Source organism: Taurulus bubalis, assembly GCF_910589615.1.
Source record: "Taurulus bubalis genome assembly, chromosome: 1".
Classification (NCBI taxonomy): Eukaryota; Metazoa; Chordata; class Actinopteri; order Perciformes; family Cottidae; genus Taurulus; species Taurulus bubalis.
Genome location: NC_136589.1, coordinates 27,461,005 through 27,473,642, shown reverse-complemented (window position 1 = coordinate 27,473,642; position 12,638 = coordinate 27,461,005). Strand labels below are relative to the sequence as shown.

Genomic DNA, 12,638 nt, shown 5'->3' with positions numbered 1-12,638 from the left:
AGGTGGTGTAATGGGACACGGATGAAGAACACTTAAAGAACCTCAGCAGCCAGAAATTAAACGCAGCAAATCTTTTAATTATGATCAAAGGTATTTTGTTGTGTTTGAAATCGCTTGCTTTGTTCTTTCTAACGCATTGATAGAGCTGTTTTGAATTATGAACTATTAATAACATGAATCGTTGAGTGGAATTTTGTCACGGATAAATTAGATTTTAATGAAATTGAATGAAATGTACAGTTTTTAGGATTCTTAAGTTTCTCTCAGCCGGTTCTTAGGTAAGCTACAGTTTGCATCAACTCAATTGCCTCAACCCAAACCCCCATATTGCATGGGTCACGTAATACCGGCTTAAATGGAGAGCCTTGTCCAGACCATCCAGACGATTTCTTGGTAATAGCCTGACCGAGCTCCCAGAAGTGGGCAATTCGGGCCAGCAAGGCCCACTTAAATTCTCTGTGAGACAGTGGAAGAGAGAATAGCGTCTGTGGAGCCACTTAAAAGCCCCCGGGTGAAAATGGGATTTCTGACCTGCTCCACTGGTGCTGCAGCTCTACAGCCAGATTGGCTGTCAAGGCGCTGCCAGGTGGGAGAGGGGTAAGGGTGGGGTGTCGAGCAGATGGAAGGAATGGATGGATGCTGCTGCTGGTTGTTGGTGTAGACCGCTAGGACCTCATTAGCTCAACATTTCATCAAACACTGCTCTCACCGCCTCTATATATCTCTTTCCATTTTGCCATCTTTTCTTTTTCCTTGTTTTTAACTCTCTTTAACTCTCTTTTTTCTCTCCTTCCCACCTCCCCTCTCTGTATTGTTTCCCCCCTGCTTATCAAGGTCTCATTAACCAGATGAGGCTGTTCAGCTGGTAATCTGCCACTAAGTCAAAGTCGGAAGATGAGGATGATAATGACACATTTACACACGCACACACGCGTCGAGCTATAATCGTTTGTTCTTGTTAATGCCATGAACATGTAAATGTGTTACGGCAATAATAATGTCAATAACCACCATATTCTGCTGGGGAGATATTTCATGGGGCATTAAAGGGCTCTGCAGAACCTGGTTTGCATATCTTTGCTGTTCAGTGCAGGGAAAAGCAAAGACACACCCACATGCACGCATACAAAGTACATGTGTAGCAGCCTGACACACACACACACACACCGCCAACATGCGGAGCAGCTTAACATACATAACTAGGTTTATGTTAATGATTTATGTGCTTGTACATGGCAGGCTGAAGAGAAAAAGAGGCCACAGACTTAATGAACTGTACATGTACAAATGCATGACTGGCAATGTAGTTTCAAACACTGGTTGGGCCTTACACAGCAACGGATGATTATTTGTGAGTCTATAGAGAGAGAAAAAAACAGCAGATGTCAAAGTACAGCTATAATTTAAATCAACAAAATGCTTGTTGATTTGGTGGATTGGCCAGGATGCCCTTTTTTTCTTTTTTTTTTTTTTTACAGAAATAGGACCTTACTGCTCAGTTCTATGGCTGCAACTATTATTTTTATTACTGATCAATCTGATCATAAAATGACATCTGTCTGTCTCAATATTCCCAGTTGTCCAAGTTGCCATATTCAAATTGTTTGTTTTGTTCGACAATCATTTGAAAACCCAAAGACATTCAGTCTAATAACATATTGTATATTTAATTCATATATCAAAAAAGGAGAAGCTTGAATCATTGTTTAATTTGTGATAAAAAACAAATTATGAATTGCTCAATATTCCTCCCTGGATTTGTTTGACAATATGTGACACGGATATTTTATTCATTCTTTTTAGTGGCTTTGTGCAGTGTTTGTTTAACTATAAAGATTTAAACAATACTGGATATAAATAACAAGAAAAAAAGAAAAAAGGAAGAGAGAAGACAGCTCTCACCATTCAAGCATAAAGAAAAACAAAGAACATGAGGCCAAGTAAGTTCATGCATATATGTTCAAAGGAATCCATATTACACTCATGTGTACCTACACAAAGGCATACCAAGTCAAACAAATCCCCTGATCAGGTGTGTTTCACCTTGTAAATTGATAAAGTAGTAATTGGTATTTAATCCACGCATTCATCATGTTTATTATGTTATTATCATCTTTCATAAATATCGTAAAGCGTTCCAGAGTTTCAAATATATAAGATGCTGAATACATTGTAGGTTCATATTTGATAAGAATTCAACATGAATTATATGTATCAGGACTGTTGTTGGGGAGGTAAACACACATTCCTCTGTTGCGTGCAAGTGGGAGAAAGATGCGAGGTGAATCCTTTGTAAGACCCCGGGGTTTCTACCAATCGCAAAGCAATATGACAAGCTGCATATCCCCTGGAGGCTCTGTCACTACCCATTTGTCAACAAAGCATTTCCTGCCTCAAACACAGAGCGAAGCTTTTTACCAAAGTTCCCCTAGGTGTGCATTTCTGTCTGCTTTGCATATTTCTCTATAAACTGGGGCTAAACACAACTTTCAGAGCAGTTTTGACTTCTGGGGGGAAAAAAAATGTTTGTAGAGTTTATAACAAATATGGTGCAAAACAAAAAATCCTGCTGGCAGTGCTGTGGGTGCTTCTACAGGGAATGAAGAGGCCAAATATTCTGATGCACAGTACATATTTGTTATGTTCTGTTGACATCATTCTTGCTTTTTGCCATCAATCAGCCTCCCAGGATGCACTGCCAGACCTGCGCCCTGGTGACCAGCTCAGGTCACCTCATCGGAGGCGGTCGAGGTGAAGAGATCGACCGGGCCGAGTGCGTCATCCGCATGAACGACGCCCCCACCGCCAGAGGCTATGCTGGAGACGTCGGCCGGCGTACCTCCCTGCGCGTCATCGCTCACTCCAGCATGCAGAGGGTCCTGCGGAATCGCCATGAGCTGCTCAACGCCAGCCAGGACACTGTGTTCATCTTCTGGGGCCCCAGCAGCTATATGAGGCGCGACGGGAAGGGCCTTGTGTACAATAACCTGAGGCTGATGAACCAGGTGCTTCCCAAACTCAAAGTCTACATCATCTCCTGGCAGAAGATGCTGCAGTTTGACGAGCTCTTCAAAAAGGAGACCGGGAAGGACAGGTGAGGGAAAGATTATCACAAGGAGTGTGCAATAATGTGATAAGGAATAAGGATCCTATCGATGAGATGCATTGAGGAAAGCGTATTTAGTCGACGTTTGATTAATAGAGTAGTAAATAAACCAGCCATTTTCGGGCCAAGTTCATCAAGGAAATATTCCAAACGTTTGTTGGTTCAAGATTCTCGCTTTAATTATATCACTTAAATTCTAAGTATCTTTTGTTTTTAGACTTCCGAAATATGAAATTTAACAGCTACACCTTTTGCTCTGGGAAAGTGTGGTTAGTGTTTTTTATTGACAAAAAAAAGAACTCCATTATTAAAAACACAACAAAATGTCTGATTATTAAAATAATCATTATTACATAACAGTGACATATAGAAGTCTATGACTACTACCCGTGCTTCAGGGCCAGTATTCGTCATGATGAATACATGCAGTATAACAACTCTTTAATATGTGTAGTTATGGTAAGGATTGGGCCAAATAGGTCACCCATTGGTTTGTGGACTGCCGCTCTGTAGCCTCAGGATCGCCATCTTGGATTACGGCCGTCGCCATGTTGTTTTTTCCCCGCAACCAGTGGTTGTAACAATGGAATAACAATGGAAGCAGGGTTACTTTGTTAATTGCAAAACAACAGATTGATTCACATATTTGTAATTTATAAGTTACTGTCCTAAATGTTGGTTGATGAGCAACTTGTTTCACATGTAAACGAGATGTAGACGCTGGCCTCCACTCACCAGGGGACAAAGCAGAATGAGGTTAAACTTGGTGATCCATCAACTTCAATGTGTAGTTGTGAACGGGTTGTAGTTAATGCAGGGCTCTCAAGTTTTTAAGACAGGTAAGAGTGACATATCCTAGCCCTGTTTTTTTTTTTGATTGGCTGATGAGTCCAGGGCATTCGGGGGAGACGTGCTTGATTCCTCCATGGTGAGGGCAGCGCGACCAGGTCATGTTTGCGCTCTGCGGCACATTAAATAGCCTAGAGTTTTTTTTCAGCGTGAGAAATACGATGTGTGGCGGGAGGGCGTGACTTAAGACCGAAATGCGTGACAGTCACGCTCAATGCGTGACACTTGAGAGCCCTGTTAATGATTACATAGAAACACAGCACTAACAGTTGCTACTTTTACTGCTGGTTGGAATCCACAAAAATCAAATATAAGAGTTGGCTGTCGAAAAACCCGAAGTTGCTAGCTAGAAAGACATCAGTAAGTAAACTCAGATTTAATGAAAATGTACGATGTTGCAGTTTCCTACTACCGTTTGAATACATCACAAAGTTAAATGTTTCAAAGTAAAAGCTCAATGTTAAATCATAATGTCACTAACAAAAGAAGAAAAAAAACTGGTGACGTTTTTGTTTCTGAAACACCTTTTCTCAAGCTGCCCAGTCTTAAACGACTGAAATTGAATGAGTCCAAGCTGAGTTCTCAGTCCCGTGGCCATTAAAGCTTAAGGAAAATGCCACACACACACACACACACACACACACACACACACACACACACACACACACACACACACACACAGTGTCTCTCTCTTTGTCCGGGGTGTCATTGGAGATTGAATCGGACTTCAGATGTCAGGGAGGAAATTAGAGGATTTGGTGAATAGTTCAGACAGCCGTCCTTCAGGATCAGTGCCTGCTTTCATGGTAAATGTTTACAGTGAGCAAGCAGATCCTGATGTACTGTTTTCCTTTTTAGAGCATTCTGCATTAATATCTGTGAGACTTTTTTGAGGTCATCTCTGCTCTGTGGAGCGTGGGAAAAGAGAGAGAGAGTAAGCCTTTAAGTATTGCTTTTAGATTTTATTTTATATATTGCCGAAAGGAAACTGGTGGTATGAAAGAGCAATCTCTTTTAGTTAATTTGTCAAATGAATCCTACTGTTTTTAAGAATTGGGAGCTTGAGTGAGCCGCATTGATAGGAGAGTTTTCGGGTAATCATTTGTGCGATCTGCCAGCCTGTAATTGTAATTATGGGTTATGCTGTTTCAGTAAGGGTAATTAAGATGATGTGGGCTGTTGTCACATCCACCCATTTTAATAACACTGGCATAGGAGCAATGAAAAGCAGGTGTCCCTCTGCAATCTCTGTGTTAAATTGCCAAACCAGAATGAGCCTCAACCGGTGATTACAGGCAAATTAGCTTTTGAAATATATATATATTTCAAATGCAGTATTTACGCTGTGGAAATCGTCTCACTGTGTTGCTCTGTTAGGTGTCTACTCGATACATTTAGTATAATTTCCTGATGTTAAATGTATAGGTGGCAGGTTTGTTCAGTCACCAAAAGATCACAGGTTTGATCCCTGAAAAATGTCAGCTTGAGCATTGGCATTCCTGAAACACGAATCCTCTATGACTTAAAGTGTCAAAAAGAGGAGAAGAGAATATGCAACAGAGAACAATGCAGCACTGGTGAGTTCAAAGAGCCACCAGAACCAGACCTCCGTATTAATCTTTTCTTTTCTTCACTGAAAGTGAAAAAACTGAAGAGGAAAAGTCTGCTGCTCAAAGAAAAGCAACATCATAAAAGACATATTACGAGAACAATAATGAGAATAAGCTATATATCTTCGAAAGAGTACACATATAGTGATGTTCAGCAAGTGTTTCAGCTTTAACTTATTGCACTCATCACACCTTCATGTGACCTCCACCTCTCAGCAGTTGCATAACAACCATTACAATAAACTCAATGACAGTACACCTCTTCAGAAACAACAAAAACCCAAAGAGCACAACTGTCTTTCTCCGATCAGCATGTTTTCATATTTAGAGAGCTACACTGTACACTTCTTGACTATTGTGAATTTATGATCAAATTTTTCTCAACGTAAATAGAGCACTCCGCCTGCAGGATGTGATTTATTATGTTTTCCCTTCAAGACAAATCAACTTGTTTTTTTGTATCAGTGTCATCATATTGAAAAGCTCCTTTTATTAAATACAAGCAAAGAATAATCTCACTTTTTAATTGAAATAAGATTTTAAGACTTAAGGGGATCAACACACAATTTAACTGCTCATTAACTGGGCACCTTAACCAGGTTTTCAGCACCAAACTGTGTAAACACGTAGAGCAATGCCGCTCTTCTGTGCAAGGATTAATGCATCTTCACACTCACAGCTTGCTTCCAGTCCTTTTAAAGAAAGCCATTGAAACTAAGAGCTTGACATTTCACACCACATTATTCATCAGCATGTTCATCAACAAGAAAATGAGGAAGACTTCTTTAGTGAGATTAGCTGCGTGTGTCCTCACTAACACCTCTGTGCATCCACCGCAGACTGCTTGATGACAAAATGTTGCGCTTTGAACTTTTCTGAAGTTTTCTAATTTGCAAAAGGTGTGTGTGTGTGTGTGTGTGTGTGTGTGTGTGTGTGTGTGTGTGTGTGTGTGTGTGTGTGTGTGTGTGTGTGTGTGTGTGTGTGTGTGTGTGTGTGTGTGTGTGTGTGTGTGTTTTCTTGCATGCTGTTGTCATATTAAAGCCCACGGGCTGTGTTTGCATATCACAAGAAATCAACACGTTCCAGACAGCCTGGGTCATGTTGTAATTACGTGAAAATGAGAAGTCTGTGCTTCAGCTGCGATAGCATCACTTTGGGTTGATACTGTTGTTTGTGGTCTGAACAGACTTTAATAAAGATCAAGGATTGTGTGCGGTAACTATTCATCACACTGTCACTCAGTGTAGATTGATTGATTGAATCAGGAGGTTTGGGGTTGTTCGGCAACACAGTGAAACTGCAGGAAGTGACGACATGTCTACTGCAAACACAACGCTGTGGAATTAAAGGTCTGATAATGAAGGATGAAGGAGGAGACTTGTTGAGATTTGCTTCAAGCTTTTGTTGGTAATGTATTTAAGAAACCTTGTTTTATTTATTTGTTGCAGTTCTCTTTACATACCAACAGCAATCAATAAATCAAATGCTCTGACAAAAACAAAATCTGGTATCTGCGGCTGTCACAGGTCTGTTATAAGCCAATTATTGTGTCCGAATGACTGAATGTCCCACCTACCTGCATTGCACGTCACCGGAGTCTAAACTGCTAGTTCGACAGCTGTGAGTACTAACAATAGACATGTTTGTTTATGTTATTTTTGATGATTCTGTGGGAGTGGCTTTAAAGGGAGGGGCGACAGTTTCGCCGACTTGGCGACTTTCTCGCTAGATTTAGCAATCTTGGAGCCAGTGATGCCAGCTACATTCATTGGAATGAGTTGGCAAGACTGGGCTGGGGTTCTTTTTTTGTTAATCTAATCTACTCTTGCTGGTTTCTGCAATGTTGCTAACCCCATCTTTAATTGCTGAAAGTAAACCAACAACTCCCCATTTACTACACATTGCACTATATTTACCCTCCGCCATTTTATTTGAGCGTCCAAATTCAAGTTTGTAATTCATGCACGATAATAGTGAACGTAAAACTAAATCCCAAAATGGAACTAGTAGCATCCACACTAGTAACGTCCCCTGAATATTTCCTCACTTCCCAGAGTTTTCCAGGCTCATTTGTTTCTGTTCCATCGTAGCCAAGCAGAGGACTTGTTCAAAATACAAATGCTTAACAGGCTTTTTATTTGCGGATTTACCTGACCCCCCTACACTGTTCTCTCTCTCTGAGAAAACCAGAGAAACACCTTTTCAAACAGCAAGGTAAACCCTCTCCTCCATATGTGTCACCCTCATCAACCGGAGGCGAGTAGGGTGTCGAGCCCGCCAGGTTGTTCTTGTCGAGACTTTTCTTATCAGGCCCTGGCTTTGTTTCTCTGTCTTGCCAAGTTGAAACCTCTGCTGCTGTAGATGCTCGTGTATTTGTGTGGGAACAGTAACAAGCTTTCTGCAAGCAGCAGGGTGACGACAAGGTGGTAGAGAGAACAGGAGATCCTGTCAAACTGACTTTAATCCTTCGCCTCCTTACTCCCATTCACATCAATGACACAAGGGGAGCTCGTCTGACCGCGGTTGCCAGAACACGGCCCAGTGCACCACCTGCAGCATCACATATAGCAGCAAAAGTGAACAGCAACCCCAGATTCACTCTAATTTTTTAACAAACTTTGACTGCTTGGTGTTTCGCCTCACTGTATTTGCATTTTTTTGGCACTGGGTCTGACATTTAAACCTCCGCTAGTTGGTACATTTGTCTTGGATACGTGCTAGCTCCTGCGTGACAGATAGTCACCCAATGTCCAAACCCTGAAGCCCAGAAACACCCCGAACACAGCGAAATGAAAGGCAGAAGAATAGTACAGACAACGCCTCGCACTTCTGGTGGGTCTTCAGTGATGATTTGGAGGGAGTACTTTTGTACGAGTAGAGATAATCCTGCATTGTATACCTTCAACATGTTTGAAGTCTTTAAGTGTTTAAAGTGCAGGGGAAATGAAAATGAGTGTCAGCCGCACTGGTAGATTTAAGTATTGGATAGATGGTACAAATATTTTAGTACAATAGGAAGAATAATTTTTACTTTGTTGAACCCCTGACAGCACCACACGTATCCAGTAAAACATCTACAAGATGTATTACCACCAGATTTTTTTTTTTTTACAGACATTGAAGTTTCTCGTGATGTTTCTCTTTAGTGATTGCCTTGATTTTTGATCTTGAAGTTGACATTTGTGATATTGAGTGTCTCGGCAACTGGTAGATTGTCATGAATCTTGGTAAACACCTTCATTTTATGACCAAATATCTGCAAAACGAATCCACTTCAGATGTATTTTGTGTTTAGTGCTAATTAGCAAATGTTAGCATGCTTAACTAGAGATGAATGTGGTTATACCACATTGTACTAGTTTGCAAAACTACATAATCTGTTTTCCAGTATGTTTTATAATATAATGCCAATAGTATTACTATTAACCCAACCTATAATCTCATCCCGCTCTCTAAAGTGATTTAGAACCTACCCTTCTTCTGTCATCTGATAAAGCACAGAAGTCTGAAGGGTTTAGTTCTGTACCATAAAGCAATCTCACGTTATTCGGAGTACACCCTTTGTCCCAGCACATTTTCTGCAATAATCAACTGTGATTCTTGCAAAATAAAATGCCAAATGTTGGCCAATCTTATACTAAGGTATTATAATTAACACACAATGATTTACTGATGGTAAAATACTACAGGTGGCTATACTAGTTATTGAATGAGGAGGTTCAGTAGAATTTATTATGTTTCCCTTCTTCATTGTTGATTAATTTTTATAATAAAGGTTGCAGGGGTTATTCGTCTTGTGACATCAACATCATATTTTATATTTCAAAAGGGGCCATAATGCACCTGATAACTGATGCATGAACACATCCACTGGTCAGCAGTCACAATCCCAGTCGAGATTCTGTGCAGCATGGAAAGCATGACGAGATTCACAGCTGTGCCTGATTCAGCTGAGGGATCCACATTTATCTCTCCTGAATTGTGTTACACCGGCTCATACTTAAATATTTTTACACAGCAGTTTTTGTTTAGTTTTTTTCAATATAATTTATAAATTGATTTGATGAATACAGATTGTTCCAAAAGTGCTTTGGACCACAGTGGCTAAACCTACTGCATGAATGCTTTGCAGCGCTTACAACCTTGGCTCCAGGCCAGCAAGCCAGAGATCAACATCTTAAAGTGTTCTGTCCCGACTGCTTTGTGAAAACCACCGCTAGCAGCCGTGCTAGCAGCTCTGTGAGGCTGCACATAGGACCAGCAGTGTTTTGAGCTCAATACAAACATGTGACAATGCTAATGTTTAGCATGTTCACCATCTTTGTTTTGCATGGTGGCACAAAACAGCAGAGGCTGGAGGAAGTGACATCAGTTTTGCAGGTATTTTAATCAAAGCCCTGAAGTGGTGGGAAATGTTATGATTATGGTACCAGATGAATTTGTGGAGCTCACCAAATTATACTTCATCCTCCAGGGACTTTGAATATGTGTAGTCATGGTACCTAGTAGGTGTCAAGATATTTTACTGAAAAACAAAAAAAATGTAAGCCAGGATCACTTAAGTTGCCAGGATTCAGCCTCTGAGGGTAACCAATGGCTGTCCAACATTTGATGACAATCTGTTTAATAGTTAAGTGGTGGACAGACCAACATTGCTCTCTCTTGAACCATGATTGTGCTAAAACATATAATAATTGATTCAGGCCATCACAAAGTTTGCGGTCAGTTGTCTTCAAAACACTCATAGATATAAAAAGTCAGGTTAATGCATCCTGTATGAAAGAAGCTTCTGATAAACATTTCAGTGTATTTTATGTTTCAGTATCTTCTCATTGCAACATATTTAAGTTAACTTTCATTTAGGCTTATTCATTGAGTTTGCTGTGAAAACCACAGAATCAAAGGACTAACCAATATTTATTTTTTCATTTAGTTCAATTTATTTTCACTTTAAACTAAAGGTTTTCACAGCCCTTTGAGAAGTGGTGTTTGAAGTTGTATGACTTTGGGGCCCATTAAATCTATTCAAAAACAACATGGGAATCTTAAAAAATGTATGGTAGTCAGGCTGTAATGATTTTTTCATCTGACACAACCCTATGCAATGAAAATATTATTTCATATTTATTTCATATTTATTTCATAACGGCACATCTCAGAAAACTGATAATTGCTCATTGCTCAAGTGCTGTGTGAAAGCAGGTATTTCGCTCTGCAGCTGAAGCTTTTTAATTTCAACTATCTGCATTAAATTTGCAAAACTACTTTCTGATTAAGGGTTTGATTATTTGACAGGGTTCATTTGTATCAGTCGATATGTAGGATGGATCTGTATTTTAATCAAGCTGCGAGGAAACTTGAATGATCTTGCAGTCAGGAAAATCGACCTCAAGATTTAGATAAATCTTTATTCTGACATAAAACGCTGATGGGAAGATTGTCTATCCCAGTTAATCACATTCTGAAAAAAATCAAATATGGCACATTTTTTCAGCTGTGTGATCTCCCACATATGGAATCTATATATCCTTCTCCTCCTCCTCCTCCTCCTCCTCCTCTCTGCAGAAGGATATCAAACTCCTGGCTGAGCACCGGCTGGTTCACGATGACCATTGCCCTGGAGCTGTGCGACAGGATAAATGTCTACGGCATGGTTGCCCCTGACTTCTGCAGGTGAGACAGTGGAGCTGTATGTAAAATATCACCAAACAGCACCATTACTAAAAATGTTTAAAGCAAAGCAGTATATGCAGCCGCATCAAGGTTATAAAAACTCACAGCAGCATATCCACCTGATGAGAAAGATTTAAATATATTCAGGCGACTGATGAATAAAATGTCAGTGTGACTAGATATGTTTTTGAGATGCTTAAATGCCTGAATATAAGTTTCAAAATAACAAGTACAAAAAACAGGCAAGAATTACAAGTATGGAAACTGTTTTTTGTTTTTACATTTGTATGCATTTGAGATATTAGAGGAAGAAAACGCATAGGTCTTGCTCTGCTCCCTTTTTTTCTGGCCACTGCAAATATCATTGCACAGTATGTCAGAGTGAAAAATGGCTTTGTCGCCCATATTTAAGGTTTCCTCTAAGTCTGTATCTGTACAGCCTTTTTTTGCAGTGAGATTCAGCTTACTTGGTCTAATTCCCTGCTACACTATTTAAGCTTGTGGCAATCAATCAGTCTCCCTTTGTTTCCCCTGGCTTTACTTTGGTTATATTGGTTTTGTTTGTCCCACCATATAGCATCCCCAACAGCCCATTTTCTCTGGTTATTCATCCTCTGTAGACAGAGTCGAAAACAACATCTAACAATTGACCAAAACACAAAATGGATTGATTATCGGCTGCTGAGGGCTGCAGTTGTATTCCCCAAATTTCAGGCTAAAGAAGACTTTATTTATTGGATCAATCCGAGATAAAACAGGCCTTATTTATCCCTTAATACATATTTTGAATTATTCAGTTTGGAGATGCAGACTTCTAAAGATCTGGCCTGTGAACTGGAATGCAGTTTATGTGAAATAGGCGCACATTAGACATACATGATTAGATGTGTTGAACATGCTGCAACCACCCAGAGGCTCCATTTTATGCTCTTTCATAATTACGTTCTTTTTCATTCAGTGTTGGGACATTAAAGTTATAAAAGTTATTAAAATGGGCTAAATTTGGCTGCGTACGCCGTGCTAAGATCAACAAATTCTCCCTCCGAAAAGAAAAACACTTTGTGGTGTAACATGAAACTCAAGTGACTCATTAAAGCATTTTGAAATGTCAACTGTCTCTCTCCTCTCATTACTCCTGCAGGGAGCCTAAGCACCACTCTGTCCCTTACCACTACTACGAGCCACGTGGGCCAGATGAATGTGCCATGTACATTTCTCATGAGCGTGGGCGGCGCGGCAGCCACCACCGTTTCATCACGGAGAAACGGGTCTTCGCTAAATGGGCACGGACTTTTGACATCCACTTCTACCAGCCGGACTGGAGTCCCCCGCCTCTCCCAGCTAATCGGACGCTAGAGGGTACGATCGCCGCGACGCCCCTGGCACCCCAAAATACGTGA

The 12,638-nt window shown here is 40.4% G+C and overlaps 1 protein-coding gene across 1 annotated transcript in view; it reads left to right on the top strand.

The window, feature by feature from the left end:
• st6galnac5a (ST6 (alpha-N-acetyl-neuraminyl-2,3-beta-galactosyl-1,3)-N-acetylgalactosaminide alpha-2,6-sialyltransferase 5a) overlaps positions 1-12,638 on the top strand; it is a gene marked incomplete at both ends in the record, with an annotated part of 35,079 nt that extends 22,441 nt beyond the window's left edge. Inside the window, 3 exons of the mRNA XM_079232567.1 lie at positions 2,682-3,094; positions 11,131-11,238; positions 12,380-12,638. Of these exons, the coding sequence (XP_079088693.1) occupies positions 2,682-3,094; positions 11,131-11,238; positions 12,380-12,638 (780 nt within the window). The remainder of the gene's footprint in view (positions 1-2,681; positions 3,095-11,130; positions 11,239-12,379) is intronic.